Consider the following 24402-nt stretch of genomic DNA (forward strand, 5'->3'; position numbering starts at 1 on the left):
CTATTTGGTGTAATTAGAATAGCAGATAAAAGTTCAACTTTCCCCATATCTCCCCTCCTCCCCCCACCATGTGTACCTCCCCAGCATTTCCAACCTTAAGACTTTCTAGTTAGTAAGAATCTACCTAATTAAAAAAAATCCTTTCCAAATTGTTTATTACTTAATGGATTAATCATTCCAGGAGCATTTGCATTTCAAAAGAAAATAGAATTATTCATAGCAAAAATAAATAAATCATTAATGGTGTTATTTCAGGCTTTGTGACAAGTAGGTAAGGGAAGTACTTTGGGAGATGTGCTTTCCTCTTTTTCAAATCCTCTTCGAGTACAAGTTTGCTATTTTCACTATTCTGCTTAAGTTTCTTCTACCCAGGGAGTTCCCTTTGCCCTTTGGTTAACATAAGATATTTCACACAGCTCTGCAAGATCCTGCCACTTCTCAGGGTCATCAGAATCCATTCTCTATGCCCTGCTCTTGTACGTCCCTGTCCTGGCCCTCAAAAGGGTGGACTTCTCTGAGAAAGTGATATTTGTGCCCAAGAGTGGAGTCCAGAAATGTGCATATAAAACCAAGTGCTGGGGCAGACTCAAGCACAAGTTTGAGAGCCATGGTTGTAAGGCGCGCGCCTCCAGACCGAACCCCGGCCTCCGCATTCCCGCCTTGGGCTGTCGGGCGACAACCTTTACCCAGGCACCCGCGCTTCCCTCGAGCGGCGACCCAAACGGACGTGGTGAGTGTCCAGGGTCTGATGGGGCGGCGGGGAGGCCGCGGGAAGTGGCGGGGCTGGGCGCACCGTGCTACTGGGGGCTCCGGGTGCACAGCGCACTGGGAAAGAGGCCGCGGCGGCGGGGACTCGCTCGATGGGAAGAGAGAGGAACAAAGCCTGGCCCCGCGCGCGGCTCGAGCACTTTGACGCGCGGTGGACGCAGAAGCCGGGGCGGGCCGAGGCGCGGCGGGCGGGGGCCGGGTTGGGTTGGGCTGGGCTGGGCTGGGCTGGCCTGGGCGCTGTGCCCGCAGCCCCCGGCTCTAGGCGAGCCTCGCGCGTCCGGCTTAGGAGCGCGGGGCACGGCGGCAGCATGGGGTGCGGCAGCGTGGGGTGCGGCAGCGTGGGGTCCGGCAACTTGGAGCTGATTTTTGACAGCGTGGGGCACTTTGGCAGGTAGGGAGTTGGAGTGGGGGTGAGGAGGGAGCACGGTGCCGGGGGGGCGGGGAAGCGGGAGCCGAGTTGGGGGAGGCGCCGGTGGGGTCTATTTCTTCCCGTTGCGACGGGGTTCTCGTGCTGAGCTCGCGATCCGAAAACATTTCCATCCCTCCTTTCCCAGAGAAGTCGGGAGGCCTGCGTCCCGACTCCTGGCCCTGGCTGGGCTCATCCTCTCGAACTCTGGCGGCGGCACCTCCCCAGAGCAAGCAGGGGGCGCTGGGGCTCGCTTCGGGAGTGGTGGGCGCAGGGCTCGTCCGGCGCGCCTACCGCTTGGCAGGTGGAACCTGGGGCGCGCCGTCTGCGGGTGCCGGCGTCCGGAGCCCCGGCTGGAAAGCCAGCTCACAGGGGTAGAGGAATGCCTGTTCTTGGCGGCTCATTTCTCTAATCGGCGAAACGGGCTCCTCTTTCACTTCCCCAGACGACTGCTGCCCCGCCCCGCCCCGCCCCGCCCCGCCCCGCGGTAGAGTCTCTTTCAGTGCCTGGCAGGTATTGAATTGCTCCAGAAACAACCGTTAACGGTTGTTGTTGTTGTTGTTGTTTCCGTTTATAGAAACCTAATATGTGCCAGCTACACAGTGCTTTATTTGATGCCCACGGAATCTTGCAAAGGGGGTGAATCCTTATCTTAATGATTGGGAAACTGAGGGACGCACAGGTCCCTCAGTCTGTGGGCCAAGGACCCAGAGCTACGGCAAGGTGGGACCTAGGTTTAACCTTTGTACGATTGTCACCCTCTTTTCATTTGTCAAATTAATTTAAAAAATTTAAAGTGTATTCATTCATTCATTCATGGAGAAAACACTTCTCTGTCTGACCTGGAACGTTTTGGGAGGAGAGGTAGCTGGGTGAGGGGCCATACAGCGTGCGGATCAGAGGTTGGGAGCTCAGTCTGATTCCTGGCCTGCCACTCACCGCGAACGTGACCATGGGAATACTGTGCCTCAGTTTCCTATCTGCCAAGTGAGAATTATAATCGTTCCTGCCTTTAGCTCCCTCCCAGGCTTGTGGTGAAGAGATGATGATGTGCTCTTCTCCAGGGTGGAAAGTTGCACAAATGTTGGTTATGATTCTCAGGGTCCACAAAAAAGAAGTGGTGGAGCAGGCAGAGGAGGGGCAGGAGGTCCCAGCTCTCCCCTGCTTCCTCCTGATACCTGCATTATTGAATGCTGAGTTGTGCCTGGCTCTGTCATAAGTTCTTTGTACATGTTACCTTTAACCTTCACTACAGTCCCATGATATCGGTGGCATCACTCATTTTACACATGAGAAAACCAGGCCTTGCGCCTAAATCACAAATCTGTTAGTAGCAGAGCAGAATTGGACGTCCATTGGCCTTCACAGTCCATGCTGTCAACCATGGTGTTCTCCTGAGCACAACCCTGGCACTCAGCCAGGTCCTTCATGTATTCCCAGGATCACATTAGCAGTGAGTGGCAGGCCAGGATTCAGACTGAGCTCCAAACCTCTGATCTGCACGCTGTATGACCCCTCGCCCAATATTATCTCATCTTATCCCCCTTGAAGCAGAACAGCATGGGGATTACAAAATCAGCTCTGGGGATGGATGTCTGAGTTCCGATCCTGACTTACCAATTATTAACTGTATGGTCTTGGACATTTGACTTACCACTTCCTCATCTGTAAAATGGGGGTAATAATAGTACTACAAACGTTTATTTTAAGGACTCCACCTTCAGCCTCTCATTTCATTCTCACAGTAACCCTATGAGGTAGTAGTTACTAATACCATTCTTTCCCCATGTATTTTAGGGATTAACTAAGATACTTAGGTGCTATAACAAAAAGATCCCTCAGTTGGAGGTTGTTCCTCTCTGGTAACTGTGCAGGGCAGGTTGTGCTCCATGGGGTTGTCCAGGGACCCAGGTGGGTGAGGCAGCTCCGCCATCCACAGCACCGGGGGCAGCTGCTCTATGTCCTCACCCACATGGTCAAATGTGGCTCACCATGGTGGGAGAAGGGGAGAATGGATTTTGAGAGACAGCTCTTAGTAATGTATGCAAAAGTCTTATCATTCAGTAAGTTCTCAATAAATCATGGCTCTTATTATTACCTGAGTCCCCATCCTGGTGGGAAGGGTAGATTGTGAAAGCTGCTTGTAGGAAGGAAAAGGGTAACAAGTCAATGCTTACAGCAAAAGGTGAAAATAGTGTGAGCATATCACAGTACCCATATTTTCTCTGGCATTTTCTCTAATTGGTCTCTTTATTGTTTATAAATAGAGAGTTTATTGTGTATTATTATTATTTAGTCTTAAGGAAACCTAGTGAAAGTGTTAAGTAGAAAACCCTAATTATCTCTCATTTCTCATTAGTCATTTCTAAGGTGAGGAAGCACTATCCTAATCACCTTTAAGAGAGGAAAGCGGGGCACCTAAGAAGAATTAGGTTTCCAGGACTTGTCCTGAAGCCATATTGAAGTTACAAAAACTTCATGGCTTAAGTCCCATGTTAGAGGGAGTTGAGGAAACCAAGATTCAGGCATCTGTGTTGGGGGAATCTAAGAACCTGGATCTTTGAGTTATCTTGGGATAAAGGGAGAGATGGTTTAAAATTTCAGAGTTGGAATGTTGAGCCTTGTGGCTGACTTAATCTATGGATGTAGGTACTGGGGTTTTTTTCCCCCCAATATATGAACCTTTTAGGTTTTTTTTTTTACTTTGGCTGCTTTGGGTCTTCGTTGCTGCACATGGGCTTTCTCTAGTTGTGGTGAGTGGAGGCTACTCTTCGTTGGGGTGCGTGGGCTTTTCATTGCAGTGGCTTCTCTTGTTTCAGAGCATGGGCTCTAGGTGCGCGGGCTTCAGTAGTTGCGGCGTGGGTTCAGTAGTTGTGGTACGTGGGCTCAATAGTTGGGGCTCACGGGCTCAGTAGTTGTGGCTCACGGGCTCTAGAGCATAGACTCAGTAGTTGTGGCGCATGGGCTTAGTTGCTCTGCGGCATGTGGGATCTTCCCGGACCAGGGATCGAACCCTTGTCTCCTGAATTGGCAGGTGGATTCTTAACCACTGCACCACCAGGGAAGTCCCTTAGGTTCTTTTTTAACTTCACCTTATGAACATCATAATAACTAGCACTTTTATGCACCTACAGTATGCCGTAGTGCTTTCCATATATTAACTCTTTACATTCCCACAACAACCCATTTTTCACATGAGGAAACTGAGACTCAGAAAGGGTAAGGATCTTGCCCAAAGACCCCGATGGTAAGTAACGAGAGACAAGATTCAAACCATGGCAGTCTGGCTCTGGATCCATGCTCTTAACCACAATAGGATGACACTAGTTATGCTTCATTATACAGAATGATATAAATCTAGGACCAAAAGTAATCTTCTTCACCTGTCACCCAGATAGCATGAGTCTGTTTCCTGGGGGTTCTGACAATCTTTGCTTTTCCTTGCCTCTGGGTTTCCTGTCTATTGTGTCTGTATGACTCTTTTTCCATTAGTGTTTCTCTCCAGCTGTGGGCACAGTGATATGTTGTGTCTCTGTTGTTCTTTTTTTTTTTTTAATTAAAAAAAGTTTATTTTGCCCACACCACGCGGCATTGTAGGATCTTAATTCCCTGACCAGGGATGGAACCTGACCTGCCTGTAGTGGAAGCGTGGACTCTCTAGGTCTGTTTTTCTGAAGGGGACTTAGGCTGGGGGGGACACCTGATGGACAACAATCTTTATAAGGGACAAAGTGATATGTTAGAATGCTAGACACCTAAGGAAGTAGGGTTTTGTTTTTTTCGGGAAGTTATCCTTGTAACAGGGAAAGGGAAATTCAAATTGAAAGAGTGCTCAAGACCTTCCCAGCACATAGAAAATATAATTATATGAATTAGCATGGTTTGTTTGGGGACTGCTAAGTGGTTTATTATTTATGGAGTATAAAGTATGAGGGTGAGAGAAGGCCAGTGAGGGGTACACTTACAGTCATCCACAAGAATATTTTTGATGTCATGCTAAGCAGTTTGGGTATTAGGATCACTATGAAGAATGGAAGGTGCATTGGAGGGGCAGGAGTTGGGGCAAAGAGACCAGAGAAGACCCACGTAAGAGCCCTGGTGGGAGATAATGAGGGTCTGGACCGGATCAGGGGCAGTGTGAGCAGGTAGGATGGAATAGTTTTAACCGGTGGAATTGATGGGACCTCCAGGCCCTAAGGCATGAAGGAGAAGTGGGAAGGACCATGAGGGCCCCCCATGCCCTGCCCCTACCCCATATTTCTGGTTTGTGTGGATGGTGGTGCCCTAAACTCAGAAGCAGTTACATTCCAGGTGGGGCAGGCTTGGGACTTAGGTCTTGAGATCCGCTGGAGACTCTTAACGCAAATTCATTGTGGGAATTCCGGGTCGAGACATCCAATAGGCATTTGGGTAAATATGTATTGTTCAGGTAAGACACCTTCTTGTTTTTGTTTTTTTTTTAATTTTCTTTGCTAGTTTTATTTCAGAAGAAACCAATAAGTGATATTACATTGGTACATTAATGATAGAGGCTTGATGGACCCAATTTGACACTTTTATCATTGTAATCATTGTTTTTGAATAGCTATAAAACAGAAATGCTCATAATGTTTATGTCTATACATTGCTATATATTTCTTTTTTTTTTTTAATGTTGGACCATAGTTTATTCCTGCAAGTCACATTGAAAAGAAAAAACAGCTAACATGGAGGTGGTGGGTGTATGCTGCTGTTAGAATCTTGCACCACTAAAGTTCTCCATGGCACAAATTGTACCCCTTTTGTTGTCATAATAGATATACATAAATTTTTAAAATTTAGAAGTGCCAGTCTTTTTTTTTTTAAACATCGTTATTGGAGTATAATTGCTTTACAATGGTGCGTTAGTTTCTGTTTTATAACAAAGTGAATCAGCTATACGAATACATATATCCCCATATCCCCTCCCTCTTGCATCTCCCTCCCACCCTTCTAGAAGACACCTTCTTGTCAGTATGGATTGGGTGGCCAACCAGCGCTGCAGTCTAGACGATAGGCACCACGTGGACAGATTGGGTGTGCCTTGGCAGCCATGCCAATCACACCTCAGCAGGGGCATTGCTGAATACTTTTTCCTCTCCCTGGGTCTTGCAAATATAAGACTTCCAAACTGATGTATTATGTATATACAGAAAAGTGTGTACCCTAATCTACAACTTGATGAATCATCATAAAATGAACACATACGTGTTACCACCCCAGATCACCCCTTCTCATGCCCCCTTTCTCTCCCCCAAACTCACTACTATCCTCACATCTAACACCATAGGTTAGTTCTGCCTGATTCTAAACTTTGTATAATTGGAGTAAAAAATCACGAACTCTCTGTCTGGCTTCTTTTGCTCAACACTGTGCTTGTGAGATTCACCCATATCGTATGTCACAGTAGTTTGTTGATTTTCATTGCTGTGTAGTATGTCATGGCATGAATATTCCACAGTTTATTCATTTACTGTCAACAGATATTTGGATTGTCTCCAGGTTGGGTTTATTATGAATAGTCTTTCTTGTATATGACTTTTGGGAGCTCATGTACACATTTCATTGGGTATTTTCCTAGGAAAGGAATTGCCCTGTTACCTGAGTGTGCATGTGGTCAGCTGCCAAACAGTTTTGCTAAGTGGTTGTAATAAATTACACCCTCACAAGTTGTTTATGAGATTTCCAGTGGCTCCACAACAATTGTTAAGTATTTTGAATGTCAAACGTTGTGTCAGCATATGGTTAAACCAGGGAATTTGATTTTTCGGACAGGGAAGCTTGCTTGCTTATTTATTTATTTATTTACTTATTTATGGCTGTGTTGGGTCATCGTTGCTGCGCGTGGGCTTTCCCTAGTTGCAGCGAGCGGGGGCTACTCTTCCTTGCGGTGCGTGGGCTTCTCATTGCACGGGCGTCTCTTGTTGCGGAGCTCAGGTTCTAGGGCACGCGGGCTTCAGTAGTTGTGACACGTGGGCTCAGTAGTTGTGGCTTGCGGGCTCTAGAGCGCAGGCTCAGTAGTTGTGGTGCACGGGCTTAGCTGCTCCGCGGCATGTGGGATCTTCCCGGACCAGGGCTCGAACCCGTGTCCCCTGCATTGGCAGGCAGATTCTTAACCACTGCGCCACAAGGGAAGTCCCTCTCCTGGGAAGCTTTTTAAGCTTGTATAGAGTCCTGGATCCCACCTCAGACCTCCTGAGGGTGGGGCAGAGAAGACAAATCCTAGCTTCAGGGGCCTGCCAGGGTAGGTGCTCTGTTGGGGGGACTGTGTGTGAATGGAGAATGAGAATAGAACACTTGTGTGACTCTGTAGAGAACTCTAGTGACAACTGTGGGGTTCAGGTTGGCTGGGGAAGGACCTGAGGCCAGGTAGGTGGTGACAAACTAGAGAAGCTGGTGGGATTCAAAGACTGGAGCCCTGGACGGTGCAGGAGGTGGGGTGAGTGGGAGGGACAGGGGGAGCTGGGAGGATGGGAGGCCGTGGTCAGAGAGCAAAATGTGAGCTTTTCAGCAGTGGAGCTGCTCCAGGTGATGAGACTACTTAGGTACCAAACCCAAACGCCTTCAGGGGCAGGCAGGTAAACTTCAGACAAACAAAATCTGTCTGCTGTTTGCGGGGGCTGTGTTGTAGTTTGCAGTGTTGGAATTTGTGGGGTGGGGAGGAGTCAAAGACTTATAACAATGATGTATGTTACATTCTCAGTCATATTCATATAGGATTGTTATTATAGGATGCCTCTTAGGTCCCAAACAGGATTTGATTGCAAGAGGATCTGGTGCCCAAGTCTTTATTGCCTCGGTGTCTGGCAGTTAGACACTGGCCCACCACAGACTCCACTCTGTAATGATCTGGACAAGGTGATTCTCCCTCTGTTCTAGACACCAGGAGCTTGCCTTTAGTGAAAGACTCCATGCTGCCCTGTTCCTCTGGCATCTCCCAGGCAGCATTTATAACTTTTACCATAATTTATATAACTGATCTCCTGCTGGAAGACATTTAAATTTCCAGTGTTTTGTAGTTACAGACTAAACTTGTACATTAACTTTGGGAGAGTTGATATCTTTATGATGTTGAGTACTTGTTGCTCCAGGGAAGTAAAGAATAAAAATTACTCTCAAGGGCAGATGGTAATACCCATTAGTCTAATATCTTTTAGTGTAGTAGAGACCCTTAGGTGCTTGATTTTAAAAAAAGAGTTAGTAAATCTGAACTCTTTTCTTAAGTAAGATTAGCTTTCCACTTTATTTACATGAGTAATTTGCTAAGCAAAGATTGACCAGTAAATTTCAGGTCACTGTTGGCTTCAGTCTGTAAATTTGGAGACCCTACATTTACTTTTAAAATTTTGAATAAACTTTTAATTTTTGGATAATTTTAGAGTTACAAAATAGGTGCAAAGAGAGTAAGGAGTGTCCCTGTGCGACCCTCACCAAGTTTCCCCCATTGTTAACACTATATTACCATGGGATATTTGTCAAAACTGAGAAACAGACATTAGTACATTACTATTAGCTAAACTCTAGACTTTATATAGATTTCATCAGTTTTTCCAGGAATACCCTCTTCCTGTTCCAGGATCCAATCCCGGGTACCACATTGCATTTAGTTGTCATGTTATCCCACTCTTCTCTGGTCTGTGGCAATTTCTCAGTCTTTCCTTGTTTTTTATGACCTTGACACTCTTTAGGCGTATTGACCAGGCAACCTGTAGAATGTCCCCCAATCTGGGATTATCTGTTGTTTTTCTTATGATTGAACTGGGGTTATGGCTTTTGGAAAGACGGCCACAGAGGTGAAGTGCCTGTTCATCACATCATATGAGGGGGAATGTGATATCCATACAACATCTCTGAGGATGTTAACCTTCAACATTCGGTTAAGATAGTGTTTGCCAGATTTCCCCACTGTGAAGTTTCCGTTTATCCTACTATGTTCTTTGGAAATGAGTCACTAAGTCTAGCCAAGGGGGAAAGGGTGGGAATTAAGGTCCATCTTCTGTAGAGAGGGAATATCTACAGGTATTAGTTGGAATTCTACTGTAAGAAAAATTTGTTTCTTCTTTCTTTTTTCTTTATTTGTTCAGTCATTTTCTTATATAAGTGTGTATATGTCAGGGTTCTCCAGAGAAACAGAATCAGTAAGAGACAGATAGATATAGATAAAGGTAAGAGGAGATTTATTATAAGAATTGTTTCATGTGGTCCTGGAGGTGAGAAGTCCCACAGTGTGATGTCTGCAAGCTTGAGACTCAGTACTATAATTCAGTCCAAGTCCAAAGGCCTGAGAACAAGAGGCTGATGGTGTAAGTCCTGGTCTCAGTCCAAAAGCCCAAGAGCCAGGAGTGCCAGTGTCTTTGGAGAGCAGGAGAAGATGGATGTCTCAGCCCAAGCAGAGAGATCAAATTCGCCCTTCCTCCACCTTTTGTTCTATTCAGGCACTCAACAGATTGGATGATGCCCACCCCCACTGGTGAGGGCGATCTTCTTTACTCAGACACATGCTAATCTCCTTCAGAGTCACCCTCACGGACACACCAGAAATAATGTTTTATCAGCTGTCTGGGGATCCCTTAGCCCAGTCAAGTTGACATGTAAAATTAAACATCATAGTATGGGACATCATATCATATCATATATCCCAAAGTGTTAAAAGGATTGTCAGTGCAGGCTATTTTTCAACAGGTTAGAAAAAAAAAAAAATGACACGAGCGCTCACTAGATCTGATTTGCCTTCTAAATGACGTAGTTGTGAATACCTTTTATTCAAAAGCTATCAGCATGTGTACTGGTGGAGTTCAAATAATTTTAAATGTTGTGAAACTAATTTTATTAATGTAGCTAGTGGGTGAATGGCACTTTCATATTACTGTGCTACCTCAGGTTTTAGCTTGACATTTGGAAAGAGCTTGCTTTGGCTTCAGATAGACTGAATTTATCTCCCAGCTCTTAATTCTGTGCTCTGAGCAAGTCATTGGCCTTCCCTGAGCCTCAGTTTCCCTCTCTGTAAAATGGAAATAAAAACTACTTCATGGAATTCTTAAAAAATGTTTTATTTTATTTTATACTTTGGATTATACTGTGCTATTTATTTTGTTGCTCAGATTGTTTCAGCTTTGCCCTTTGGGAGCTCTTTCATACTGGTTCCTCTGTCCCCTTGACATGCCACCACGTTTTTTGTATTTTGAGTACTTCCTTACTTTCTGATACTATAAGATGCTCCAGGCTTATTTTGTATTCTCCCTGTCCTGGTCTTAGAATCAGACATTTTTCCTGGTTCCTTTTTTTGGAGAATGATAGTTAGAGCCCAAGATCTGGGCACTGATGTGCTTGTTGCTATTGGGATGTCATCGCTTTTAGGCCCTGTTGACAGATATATACACTTGTGTATACACACATATCTATAATTATTTCTGTGTTTATCCCTTTATCCAAGCTAAGGCATAATGGAGACCTTTCATATTTGCATATGTCTTTTTTTAGCCCATAGGCCAGATATAATGACTTGATTTTTTTTTTCTCTTTGCAGATACCAGATATTCCTCTATTTTATATGTGCCTTCCAGAACATCTCTTGTGGTATCCATTACTTGGCTTCTGTGTTCTTGTCAGTGTCCCCACAGCATACTTGCAGGCCCCCAGGCAATGTGAGTCGGGTTCTTTTCCAAGGTATCTCTAGTTGGAGGTTGGAGGACATCTGGACCCAGTTTTCCATAGGCCGTGAAGATCACATCATAGTGCAGCTACAGAACGGTGAGATTTGGGAGCTCACAAGCTGTCACAGTTTCCGGAGGGATAACAAGTCGAGTTTGAACTATGATTATAACGGCCATAAGAGTAGTTTCCCTTGCTTGGATGGCTACATCTATGACAAGAGCAAGTGGCGCAGCACCGTGGTGACTGAGTGGGATCTGGTGTGTAACCGAGAATGGTTCGGAAGGCTGATCCAGCCTACATTTATGCTTGGAGTCCTGCTGGGAGCAGTGATCTTCGGCTACCTTTCTGACAGGTAAAATGAAATGTTTAGTATTGTTGCATCAGTGTAGGGTTCATTTTCGTATCTGATTTTCTTAGGGGACAGGGAATTATGTTCAAAACTGTAGTCATTTTCATACCTTCTGTCTAACTTCTTTGCCGATCTATTATTTAGAGACACAAAATAACATAGTGTTTAGGGGATGGGTTCTGAAGACAGTCTGCCTGTGTTCTGCCATTTATTAGCTGTGGGACCTGGATGAACTGCCTAATATGTGTTTCAGAATCTCATGTGTAAGCTGGCAATGAAAATAATAGCGCTCACCTCAGAGGGTTATTGCAAAAGTAATACAGAAAACGTACTTTGGACACATAACCACTCAGTAGGTACATATAACCACTCAGTAGTGAATTTTTTTTTCTTTAAATAGACTTGCTTTTTAGGAGGATAGTCTGGTCCTAAGCAATAATATCTATGAAATTGTGTGATATACCAGCCATATTTTTAAGAAATACACATTAAAATGAATATGTAGCTCTTAAAATGAAGCAAAGTTCATCTCTATATGGACATGGACCACACTTTTCGTATCTGTCCTAAAGTACAGAGATGAACTTATTTATTTGGTCCCCATAGTTGTGAGTTTTACAGGTATGTGCTGGGCACTGGGAACCTAAAAACAACTGCTTAGGTCAGAAATCCCTGCCCTCAGGGTGTGCTAGTCAAATGGGGCCAACAAACACGTCCAAATATAAATGATAGGGCTTTGTTTTGTCCAGGACCATACTAGAAGTAAAAGCAATGGAGGCAAAGACTGTGGAAGCCTAAAGGGAGGAGTACTCAGGTCTTTCCCCCCAACACACACATCCCCTCCAGGAGGTGGCATTTGAATAATGAAATTGGAGCAGAAGTGGAGTCTAAGTATTATTTGGTGATTGGAGTTATGTTTCAGTGTTTAAGAATCTTCTGCTTCATAACTGTCTTCCTGGGAAGTGTGGAAGTTAGGTTGTCAGTGGGGAGAGGAACAAAATAGGAGATGAAGAGGTAGATATTCCCTTTTGTTAAGTCTGTCAGTGGAGGAACTGCAAGATGCAAGGTGGCTACCAGAGTGATGGGGTCCAGAGAAGGTTCTTGTCTTTGACTGGAAGAGACTTAAACTGAAAGGGAGAAGTCAGAGGAGAGCGAAAGACAGAGGAAAAAGAAGTAATTGGTAGAATAAGGCCTCAGAGGAGGTGGGAAGAGACATGATCCTATACAAAGACTGCAAAATGGTATTTGGAGAGAAAAGGGTGTGTGTCTCTGGAGAGGAGGAAAGAAGAGAAGCCTGAAGGCAGACGCAGGTCATGTTGGCAGGTGGTCAGACCAGGAACTTGTGGGGCTTTCTCTTTGATGGTCTCTGTTCTCTGCAGGAGAGGGCCGCTCATCTGCTGAGAGTGAAGACTTTGTGGGTGGTACAGGGGGTTGATCAGGGATGGATGGAAAATAGTTTTAAATGGCATTCAGGGCTCAAATGAGATTGGGAACATTTATGTGCAGGGTCAACAATCCCTACTAATGCATGTGGGAGCAGAGAAGGCTGAGGCCATGAAAGTGACAGTTTCCAGTTTGCTTGCATACCCTCTGCTGCACTGGGCAAGCCTGTTGGTTGGAATCTAAGGACTGTATTTTTTTTGCCTTACAATTATCTGTCAGGGACATCTCACAGGGAGAAAATATCTGCAAATCACATATCTAATGATAGTCTAGTATCTAGAATATATAAAGAACTCTTATAACTCAACAATAAGAAGACAAATAACCCAATTTAAAAATGGACAGATGATCTGGATAGATATTTTGCCAAAGAATATATACAAATGGCCAAAAAACACATATAAAAATGCTCAACATCATTAATCATTAGGGAAACGTAAATCAGTGCCACAGTGGGATAACCCCTGCTCACTAGAATGGCTATAATCAAAAAGACAGACAACCGCAAGTGTTGTCAAGGATGTGGAGAAATTGGTGGGATTGTAAAACTGGGGCAGCCATCCTAGAAAACAGTTTGGCAGTTCCTCAAAAAATTAAACATAAAGTAGCTTATGACCCAGCAATTCCACCCCTAGGTATATATCCAAGAGAATTGAAACATAACTTTACACAAAATCTTGTTTGCTAATATTAACGGCAGCATTTTTCATAATAGCCCAAAAAGTGGAAACAATCCAGGTGTCCATCAACTGATGAATGGATAAACAAAAGGTGGTATTAGCCATGCAATGGAATGTTATTTAGTCATAAAAAGGAATGAAGGACTATAACATGGATGAAGATTGAAAACATAATGCTTAGTGAAATAAGCCAGGTCATATATTGTGCAACTCCATTTATATAGAGAGTCCAGAATAGGCAACTCTATAAAAACAGAAAGCAGATTAGTGGCTGTCAGGGGCTAGAGGGAGCAGAGCATGGGGAATGATGACTCCTGGGTGCGGTTTCTTTTCAGAGTGATGAAAATGCCTTGGAACTAGATAGTAATAAGAGTTGCACAACTCTGTGAATACACTAAAAGCCACTGAATTGTGTACTTTAAAAGGTTAAATTTTATGGCATGTGAATTACATCTCATTTTTTTTTTAAGTCTGCAGGCATATAATTGTTATTTGTTTGCTTTTTAGGCAAAGAAATGCACTTCTCAATTATGAAAATATAGGGCAAGTAAGCAGCTTATTCTAGTAGCAGAATGTAGCAAGACTTCTGTTTTTAGAGGGGCTTAGTAAGAGTTGTCTCCCCTTGGTGGGCTGAGCTAGCCCAACAAGGAAGATGATCCAGCAGGTCACAGAGCAGGTGCTGACAAGGAAAGGACAAATCTTCCCTCTCCTTGCTCCCAATCTCAGGTTAGGTGGTCCTTTGGGGACCACCCAGAGTGATCGAGTGTGTATATTAGCAGCTCAGGTGGAGGCCAGTCCACTGAAAAACAGGCCTCTTGAAGAAATCATGTGTTAACTCATGATTTGCTCAAAATAAATGAATGAGTAACAACAAACAAATATTGATACATAAGCTATTAAAATATAGGTAGCACTTATCTTTCATGAATTAGAGTGGATGTTTTAAACTGTTGCAGCCACACCTTGCTCCTTCCTCTGTGTAATTCTTATTTTTCAGGGCAGGAAGACGACTTGTCTTGTGGGCCACAAGCACCGGTGTATTTTTGTTTGGCATAGCAGCGGCATTCACGTTTGATTATTACAGCTTCATAGTCGCACGCTTCCTTCTTGCTATCGTGAGTTGGGTTGTTGTTGTTTTGTTTTGTTTTGCCTCTTTAATTCCACTGCAGTACTTTTATATTAAACCTTAACTCTCTTAGTCTTGTTCATTTAGAATCTAGTGAGAGAGATCAAGGACTAATCTTTGTTCGCTCCACCGCAGAAGTCTTTCTGTAGCATATTAGTGTCCTATGCTTAGAATGGAACTCATTAAAATGAAAAATTGCTGCTTAGTAGGCAGAAACTTTACATTCGACTCGATGCCTGACAGGTGATCCACATTCCACGATTACTAACAGCAAGGATTTGTGTAACATCAATTCCACTTGGCATTGTACTGGGGATTCTAGCCGATACTATAAAACAAAAGAGAGAGAGGAGACAGGGAGAACAAGAGGGAGAGAGGAAGGCATAAGGGGAAAGAAAGAAAAAAAAAGTCATTATTTGTAGCCATTACAAATAATTGCTGCAAATTATTTTACTTCTGAGCAATTGTATGGGTCTAGTCAGGCTTTGTATGCATGAGCCAAACAGAAGGTTCAGGTGTATTGTTAAGAAAGTCATTTGTATAATGTGCAGGAAGAATGAAAACAAGAAGGCATCGGGCATTTCTGTTATGGGGAACAGGGGAGTAGAGTGGGAAGGGCATGAGTTTGAATCCCAGCTTTGTCATGTATTGGCTTCTCAACTGTATGACCTTGGGCAAACACCTTATCCTCTTCAAACCTTAATTTCTGATCTATAAACTGTAGAAAATAATACCTGCTTCACTGGGCTGTTACCAGGATTCAGTGAGATTCATGTAAGCATCCACAGTTCAGTACCTGGCATGGAGTAGGCACTCCCTACTATTAATAATAAATTGCAATTTATTATTAATAAATAATGCAATTACAATAGCACCTACTAGGGTGCTATTACTGGAAGTGGACCAGAGAGTGAAGAAGCTGTTTCCACACTTGGTGAGGCTTCCAGACAGCTTCCAAACTACCAAACAACAGCAGCAGTGATTCTCTTTGGAGGTCACTGGGCAAGGATAACCGAGTGAAGTTTTATCTTCAGGGAGAGCTTGTGATCTTGCTGAACACAGAGCAGGGCATGCATCCCCTCTCACCAGAATGGATGATCCAAGGGTCTGGAGAGAAGCCAAGGACTTCAATCTCAGAAGAAGAGGTCACCGCACCCCCTCAGAGGGCAAGGTGGTGTATTCTCTTTTGGAGTCTTCATCGATGGCTAGGAAGGATTCCTAGAAAGCCACACAGATGGCCAAGGATAGGAGGATGCATTAAAAAAATTTAGGAGAATTGAAGGTGTTGCATCTTAAAAAAATGTATATATATCTAGGAATGTAGAGAGTTTTTAATATGAAAGATAACAACCAGCAGTTCTGTCTCCACTGAGGACAGAATAAGAGGAAATGGCTCTGTAGCTACAGAGTGAGATTTGATAAGAGACCTTCTGGTGAGAATGATGGTACAACAGAGGCACAGACAGGTCTTGAGAGGGTGTGGAGCACTCTTTTGGAAGATTTAAGAGGATAATTCTAAAAAATATCTGTTTCGGTCTTGCAAAATACCATGAGTTGATTTCCAGAGCCAAGAAAATGAGACAGCCACCCATAGAATACATCTGTAAAATGTGGCCTTAATTTTCTGTGTCTCCTTCCTTTGGTTCTTATGGGAAATGTATTTGTGATACAATTCTGAGTAGGGAAGATGCAGGCAGATTCATTCACTCAGCACATTTATGGATCTGCCTACAGAGTGTAATGCTAAGTAAACCTGACCAGGCTGTTTCAATAACCCTACATCTTAGAGGAAGTCAAGACACTGACGGGCTATTTTAAAAATCCATACAATGTTGACGATGGAGGACTAACAGTGGAGGGGGTCCCGCAGTGAGGGATGGGATAGGGGGTCTGGAGAGTCAGGGGCTTTTTAGTCTGAGGGGTGGGTGAGAGAGGCAGAGGCAGCAGCAAGTGAGAAGGCCCTGAGATGTGAAGAAACTGAAGGTCCCGATGCCTGGAGAATAGGGAGGAGGTGAAATACATGATAAGGCTGAAGGAGAGAGAGAGGACTAGGCAGGGCCTTGTAGGATGACAAAGAGTTTGCCTGGTTTCCTAAAGGCAATGGGAATCCCCTGAAGGAGTTCAGTGAATTCAGGGGTGAAGTGGTCATTTTGGCTGTTATGTTGGGGGTGGGGTCAGGGTAGATGTGAGGAATAGAGTGTTATCAGTGGAGGTGACAGGTGTGAATGGTGTCAAGGAGGCTTCTGGGATTATTTAGGCAGTTGTGCAATGGATTGTTTGAACCCAGTGACAGAAGTAACCAGTAGGAAGTGGGAGTGAACGCAAAAAGAACTGGCACTGAAAAAAACATTTTGGGGACTGGTGTTATAACTTACTTTAATGGGGAAATTTGTAGTATTTGAAGGTTTAAATTTACCAAACAACTGGATTCTTCAGTATGGGAGTCCTAATTATCAGGGTTCATTATCTGAGTCTTGCAATTACAAGGTTTCGTGGGGAAATAAAAGCTGTTGCCACAAAATATGAAACTGACCATTAATACAATAGTCCCCATCAAGCACCTCTCTGCTTACTGCTAGTAGGCTAGTCTCTTTGCGACTCTGATGCAAAGTGAAATTGCAGATCTCACAAAAGATTCTAGATTACAAAAAGTCTTTGAAAGCAGTGGGGGAAAACTGCCTGAATCCTACACAGATCCCTTGACCAATTGGGATCTGGCAGAGATAAACCAGTTAACTTTTTTTTTTTTTATTAATTTTTATTGGAGTATAGTTGATTTACAATGTTGTGTTAGTTTCTGCCGTACAGCAAAGTGAATCAATTATACATATACATATATTCACTCTTTTTTAGATTCTTTTCCCATATAGAAACCAGTTAACTTTTGAAGAAATTAACATCCACAAGGATAATGACAAGATGAGCCTTCAAAAGAGTATGATTCAAATATCAAAGGATTAAGAGAGGCCTTTGGAGAAATCAGTGGCACTCTAGAATAATTCTGCAAAAATTAATTTTATGATTTGTTTTATAAAAGTCAAATGTGAAATAATTTTGTAGGAAAAATTCTAATCCTTTCACCACCACCCCCCTCCACACACACACACAAAAATCCATCATTTGTTTCATTCTTTGTTTATTCCATGAGGGGCCACATATTGTTATTATAATCTAAATTTTGTTAAATTAAAGATAGGCCTATTTTGGGGGGCTTCCCTGGTGGCACAGTGGTTAAGAATCCGCCTGCCAGTGCAGGGGACATGGGTTTGATCCCTGGTCCGGGAAGATCCCACATGCCGCGGAGCAACTAAGCCCACACGCCACAACTACTGACCCTGCGCTCTAGAGCCCGCGAGCCACAACTACTGAAGCCTGCACGCCTAGAGCCCGTGCTCCGCAACAAGAGAAGCTACCACAGTGAGAAGCCCGCGCACCACAACAAAGAGTAGCCCCACCTCTCGCCGCAACTAGAGAAAGCCCACGTGCAGCAACGAAGACTCAATGCAGCCAAAAATAAATAAATAAATAAATTTATTTTTTAAAAAAAGATAGGCCTATTTTCAAAATAAAGTTTTTCCCCCATTTTTTTTATTGTGGTAAAATACACATAACAATATTTATCATCTTAACTATTTTTAAGTGCATATAGTTCAGTACATATTAAGTACATTTATATTGTTGTGCAAGCATCACCACCATCTGGATCCATCTCCAGAACTCTTTTCATCTTGCAAATCTGAAACTCTATATTCATTAAACAATAACTCCCCATTCCCTCTTCCCCTCTACCCCTAGCAACCACCATCCTGCTTTCTGTCTTATGAATTTGACTGCTCTAGGTACCTCATAAAAATGGAATCACATAGTATTTGTCTTTTTTGAGTTAGCTTATTTCACTTGGTATAATGTCCTCAAAGTTCATTCATGTTGGAGCATATGTCAGAATATTCCTTTTTTAAAGCTAAGTAATACTCCATTGTATGTATATACCACATTTTGCTTATCCATTCATCTGTTGATGGATGCTTGGGTTGCTTCCACATTTTAGCTACTGTGAATAATGCTGTTATGAACATGGATATAAAAATATTTCTTTGAGATCTCACTTTCAGTTCTTTTGGGTATATTCCCAAAATAGGATTGTTGGATATGGTAATAATATTCTTAATTTTTTGAGGAATTCCCATACTGTTTTCCATAGCAGCTGTACCATTTTACATTCCTATATGCACCAATAGTGCATATGGGTTCTGATTTCTCCACATGCTCACCAACACTTGTTATTTTTTGTTTGTTTGTTTTTTTGTTTTTTTGATACTATCCATCCTAATGGCCATGAGGTGGCATCTCATTGTGATTTTGATTTACATTTCCCTAATGATTAGTAATGCTGAGCATCTTTTTGTGTGCTATTGGCCATTCCTGTATTTTCTCTGGAAAAATCCAAGCCCATTTTTGAATTTGATTGTTTGTTTGGTTAGCAGACGTTTGGTCCTGTCCAAAGCGTCCATAAAACATTTGGTCCAGGCCAAAAGGTACTTGATATTTGGTCCTGTCCAAAACCATTTAGCATAGACCAAATATGCTCATGGATGTTTTGGATAGGAGCAAATTTCAAGGACCTTTTGGTGTGGACTGAATGTTTTGTGGATGTTTCTGACAGAACCAAATATCCTATAAGGGTTTGTTTTATTGTTGAGTTTTAGGAGTTCTCTACATATTCTGGATGTTAGTCTCCTATCAGATAAATGATCTGCATATATCTCATTCCGTAAGTTGCCTTTTCACTTTGGTGATATAGTGCCCTTTGATGCACAGAAATTTTGAATTTCCCTGAAGTGCAATTTGTCTGTTTTTTGTTGTTGTTGTTGTTATTGCACGTCAAAATGAAGTTTTTTTTTTTTTTTAAAGAAACTCACGTTCTTATTTATTTATTTATTTGATTGATTGATTGATTGATTGCTGTGTTGGGTCTTCGCTTCCGTGCGAGGGCTCTCCCCAGTTGCGGCAAGCGGGGACCACCCCTCATCGCGTTGCGCGGGCCTCTCACCGTCGCGGCCTCCCCTGCTGCGGAGCACAGGCTCCAGACGCGCAGGCTCAGCAATTGTGGCTCACGGGCCCAGTTGCTCCGCGGCATGCGGGATCCTCCCAGACCAGGGCTCGAACCCATGTCCCCTGCATCAGCAGGCAGACTCTCAACCACCGCGCCACCAGGGAAGCCCCAAAATGAAGTTTTAATCAAATCTTTTTTCTTCTCACTAATTACCATAAATTGTTTGTCCCCATTTAAAATTTAGGATTTGATAATAAGGCTCTTCTCTATATAGATAAATTGATACACACATTTGCAAGGAACTGAGACATAAATTCACACCGTAAAGGAATATTTAAATGAAGCAAAAGGCAGTGTCTAACATTTATATCATGCATAACCACTCAAGTTTTGCCATTTGGGGTGGACAGGGTGTGGGAAGATGAGAGGACCCATTTAAAGAAGAAGGATGGATCGGATTAAACGCCATTGTATAAATATGATACGGGTTTCAGAAAACAATGCTTTGTCATTTTCTTTCTTGCCTATGTGTGATTTGCAGAGAGATTGGACTCCTTAGTAGTTATGTGTGTGACCTTAAATCTGGACCACTCTCCCTGCTTTGTTTTGCAGTGTGGAAGTGGCTATCTCGTGGTGGTGTTTGTCTATGTGACAGAATTTGTCGGCATGAAGTCTCGGACGTGGGCATCCATCCACTTGCATTCCTTTTTTGCTTTTGGAACCATGGTGGTGGCTTTGACGGGCTACTTGGTCAGGACCTGGTGGATCTATCAGATAGTCCTCTCCACGGTGACTGTCCCCTTTGTCCTGTGCTGTTGGATGCTCCCAGAGACACCTTTTTGGCTTCTCTCGGAGGGAAAATATGAAGAAGCACAAAAAGTAATTGATACGATGGCCAAGTGGAATAGGACGAGATCCTGTAAACTGTCAGAACTTTTATCACTGGATCACAATGGTTCTGCTGGTAATAAGCCCTCTCAAGTTGAGAAGCACACCCTATCAGATCTGTTTTATGACTGGAGTATTGGAACAAGGACACTTATTGTTTGGCTGATTTGGTTCACGGGGTGTTTTGGGTTCTACACCTTCTCCTTGAATTCTGTTAATTTGGGAGGCAATGAATATTTAAATCTCTTCCTCATGGGTAAGTGGTTAAATTACATTTAAGTTGTAGCCATGAAGTGAAATTTCTACCAAGTTTTGGGAGTGTTTCTATTGTCTTTTTTTCTACCAGGAACAATACTGCCAACTATGTTATTATGGTCTCTTTTAGTGTTACACATGTATATATTCTCTTTAAAAAAATGCCAACAGTTAGAAGACTTGAGTCCCTCCTTCCTCTTCTGCCTCTTCTCCTTGCTTGCTTCCTTTCTTTAAGCCCATTGCCATCTCAGAACTATCCTTCAGAGGTAACTTCTATAACCTTTGGCTTGTCCTTTCAGATCTCTTTTTATGCATCTCCATACATTTGTGCAGATAAATGTTTTATATTTTAACATAAATGAGATTATTCACTACATACTGTTCTTGCAAGTTGCATTCCTTTTAATATTTAACATGTCTTGGAGATCTGGTATCTTTCTACCTTCAAATGTCCTTAATTTAGGAATTTTAGTCAGTAAAATAACCTAAATACATGCAACTGTAATTTATGTTGTCATACTTCTTTCAATTCAGTAGCAGGTTAAAATAGCTTCAGATACTGCTGTGATAGCTTGAGGCATGACTCCTAGGGTAAACCAAATTCATACCAGACACGAGAGAATTATCAGAAATGCATTTGTCCAGCTGGTTACTTCCGTGTAGGCTGCTTGTATTTGATATTATCCATAGAAAAGTTTGCTTTAAAATTTTTATACATAGCTAACATCCCTTCTCATTAAAGTGCTCTGATGAGACACCTGTTTTTGTTTATTATAGCTCAGCAGAAATTATGAGAGAAGTAATTCTAAGAAAAAAACTTTACTCTTTTTTTGGGCAGACCAACAAGTTTATAAAAAGAGCCTATCTTGACTTCAAACACATTCTATGTGTCAATTGGAGAAAGGATGCAGTATTCGTAGAACAGAGCAGCAAATGGTAGGAGAATCAAGTAGGGTGGGGTGTGGCATGGGGAAGCTTAGGAGTGCTGGAGTTTTAGATCTCTATGCTATAGTCTTAATTTTGATGGAGATGTAAATTCCCAAGAAACCGGGCAATCTCATAAATATAAAAATGTTTCCAACACAAATACCATGGTTTTATAGTCTCCACTGCCTTTGATTTTTCATGTCATTACCCTTGCCAGCAGCCCTCTGCCTGACAGGCGCTTCTAGTCAGCACTTCCGTGCTGTGAAATTTTTGAACAAGTTTTCATCTCCTGAGATGGTTCGGGGCTGGTGGGAATTTCAGCTTAGGTTTTGTGCTACTTGCAGGTGATAAGCGCTACAGTAGCCTGAAGATGTATCTTTGAGGTTATGTGGAGATAGGAGCAGAATGGGGTTATACATTATAAAGAAAATAAGGGCACATGGTCCTAATCCCAGACAGATTGGGCCTCATTGGTTACACCATTTCTATCCCAGACATAGTCAAGTCAAAATTTAGATGCAGCATCTATACAACAACTCAAGAAACATCAAGGTGGAATATACTTTAAAAGGTCTCTTCAGCTGTTTCCCAGTTGCTGTGCAGCTTTGCTAGACTCCAGGAAGTCGGTTGGTGGCCTTGCACACAGTGCTGTAGAGAGGGGAGCCCTGAGTCAGATGTAGAGGGAACCAGACATGAGGGAGGGAGGTTGCAGGAAAGGGGCCTTGGCTCCCAAAGACCCTGAGCTGTCACTTGCTCACTGGGCTCAAGTCATTTAATCTGAGTTGGAAAGTGGGGGTAATAATCCAGGCCTGTTCCCATGAGGTTCTTTGGAGAATCATTGATTTATTTGACCTTGAAAAGTGTTTGATAAACAAAGAAACAAAAAAAGAGTAGAGTAATAGATGTACCTACTGTTCGGGCCTGGAGGCATGGACGTTACAGCAGGGTCTGTGAAAGGGAGGCCTTTTCTCTGGAGTTGTTTATTTTCCATGTTAATGAAAAGGAGGGAGGCTGTCTCTCCAATGGGGCTCAGAATGTTATTTTTTTGTCTTTGCCAGGCCTTTTTTTTTTTTTTTTCTGACCAGCTGCACCTGAGTTTAGTTTCTGATGTACTGCTAAGAATGTTAACTCAGAAAATATGTGTCCACCTGCAGAGATATGTTCCCAAAGCTGTAGGAGACATGTAGACCCAGACCTGCCGGTCCAGGTGCTTGCACCATTCTGTAGTTGAATGGGAAAATGCACATCAGTCCTAAAAGGCAGTGGGTGGTGGGTAGTGTCCTGGAGTTAGGCAAGCTCCGGAGGGTTGAAAGAACAGAACTTTGAACTACGTGGACAAGCTAGGCTAGTAAACAGTGACAGTTTCTCAAAGGCTGTTATTGGGTTTGGTCGGTTTTGCTGAGAGAACTTCTTGCTTGCTCCCTGATGCATTCTGGCTGATAGATGTAAAGCTGACACTGAATTTTCTACTTTAATTGCTATGTTCTAAATTACAGTACAAACATTTCCCCATAGTTCTGCCAAGCAGAAGAAGCCAAAGGTCAAAAAAGATCAATGTTGTCTATTAATTTACATATTTATTCATTCAACTGGCCCATCCTCCAGTCACTGTGTTGTGTCCTGGGGAGCTTCCTGCCTAGTCCGGGATAAGATTCCAAAGACAGGTGAAAAGTGCTAGGCAGATTATGTGAGCATTAGTGCACATCACAGCAAACATCCTGCCCACTCCAGTGAGTTTAAAAGTCGTGGGGCTTGCTGCCTCTCAGGCGGTTGTTGGATAGTTCTTAGAAGCCCCTGGAAGCAGAGACAGAGGGCTGACCATTCCTTTTGGGTGGTGGGTTAGAAGGCAGGGTCCCCTTGTTCAGCTGGACACTGTGGCTTATTGAGATGCATCATTTTGCTCCATGACAGGTGCAGTGGAAATTCCTGCCTACATCTTTGTGTGCTTTGGGATGGACCGTGTGGGGAGAAGAAGCATTCTGGTTTTCTCCCTTCTCTCAAGTGCAGTGACCAATGGTGTGATTATGGTGATCCCCAAGGTGAGTTACTTTATGTTTTATTTAGGGAATGGTTAGTTAGACTATGACAGTGTGATGGGAGCATTTTCAGCTTATGAATATGAAGATGAATTAAGACATATGGATAGAGTATATGCTGTACATAGTATTTTAAATGTTTTCTTTAAAAGTCATTCTTTCTCTGTTACACAGATAGTTGAAAATTTAAGGAACATTAAATTTAAGGCACATTTCTCAATATGGAAAATACGGTCACTATAACAATACTTTAAAATACTTTATTTTAAATTGATTTTATAATTATAATTATTAAGTATCTCAACATTTAGATCAAGGCATTTTAAGTTTTGCATATTGTTTGAAATTTAAGCTAACCAGTGACTTCCTTTTATAGTAACGCTTCACTGAATTATCAGGTTTGGTGAATCAAATGTTTTATGTATTGACGTTTCCAGGTGATTGATATATACAACTGATACACATCAGTTAAAACTGCTTAAGACAAGGAGGTCTCTGCCAATTTGAGGGCGCTTCATCCACACCCTTTTTGTTTGTGTTTTTAAGTAGCTTGCAGTTATATTTGTTGAGTTGATGGCAGCTGTCTTTGAGCTGGTGAAGATTTAGGGAAACCCTAGAACCTTCAGGTTCTACGGTGGTTAAGCCCCAGCGGTAATGTGGAAGACAGGAAAGTGGCTGATGGGGATTTCTAGAAATAGAGTACTAACCCTTAGCCACAAATTTTTCCCCTCTCATAAAACTTCTCTCCAAATGGTAATGTCAACACAATACAAAAATTTTTAAGTCCCATTAATTCATT

At 42.8% G+C, this 24402-nt stretch overlaps 1 protein-coding gene across 1 annotated transcript in view; it reads left to right on the top strand.

Moving 5' to 3' along the window:
* The first annotated feature begins 1076 nt into the window (after positions 1-1076).
* The window catches only part of SLC22A16 (solute carrier family 22 member 16), a 32433-nt gene continuing 9107 nt past the window's right edge, over positions 1077-24402 (top strand). The window contains exons 1-5 of the mRNA XM_068550840.1: positions 1077-1159; positions 10719-11198; positions 14316-14433; positions 20110-20641; positions 23479-23606. Coding sequence (XP_068406941.1) covers positions 1077-1159; positions 10719-11198; positions 14316-14433; positions 20110-20641; positions 23479-23606 — 1341 coding nt within the window. The remainder of the gene's footprint in view (positions 1160-10718; positions 11199-14315; positions 14434-20109; positions 20642-23478; positions 23607-24402) is intronic.

This window comes from Eschrichtius robustus, chromosome 9 (assembly GCF_028021215.1).
Source record: "Eschrichtius robustus isolate mEscRob2 chromosome 9, mEscRob2.pri, whole genome shotgun sequence".
Taxonomy (NCBI): Eukaryota; Metazoa; Chordata; class Mammalia; order Artiodactyla; family Eschrichtiidae; genus Eschrichtius; species Eschrichtius robustus.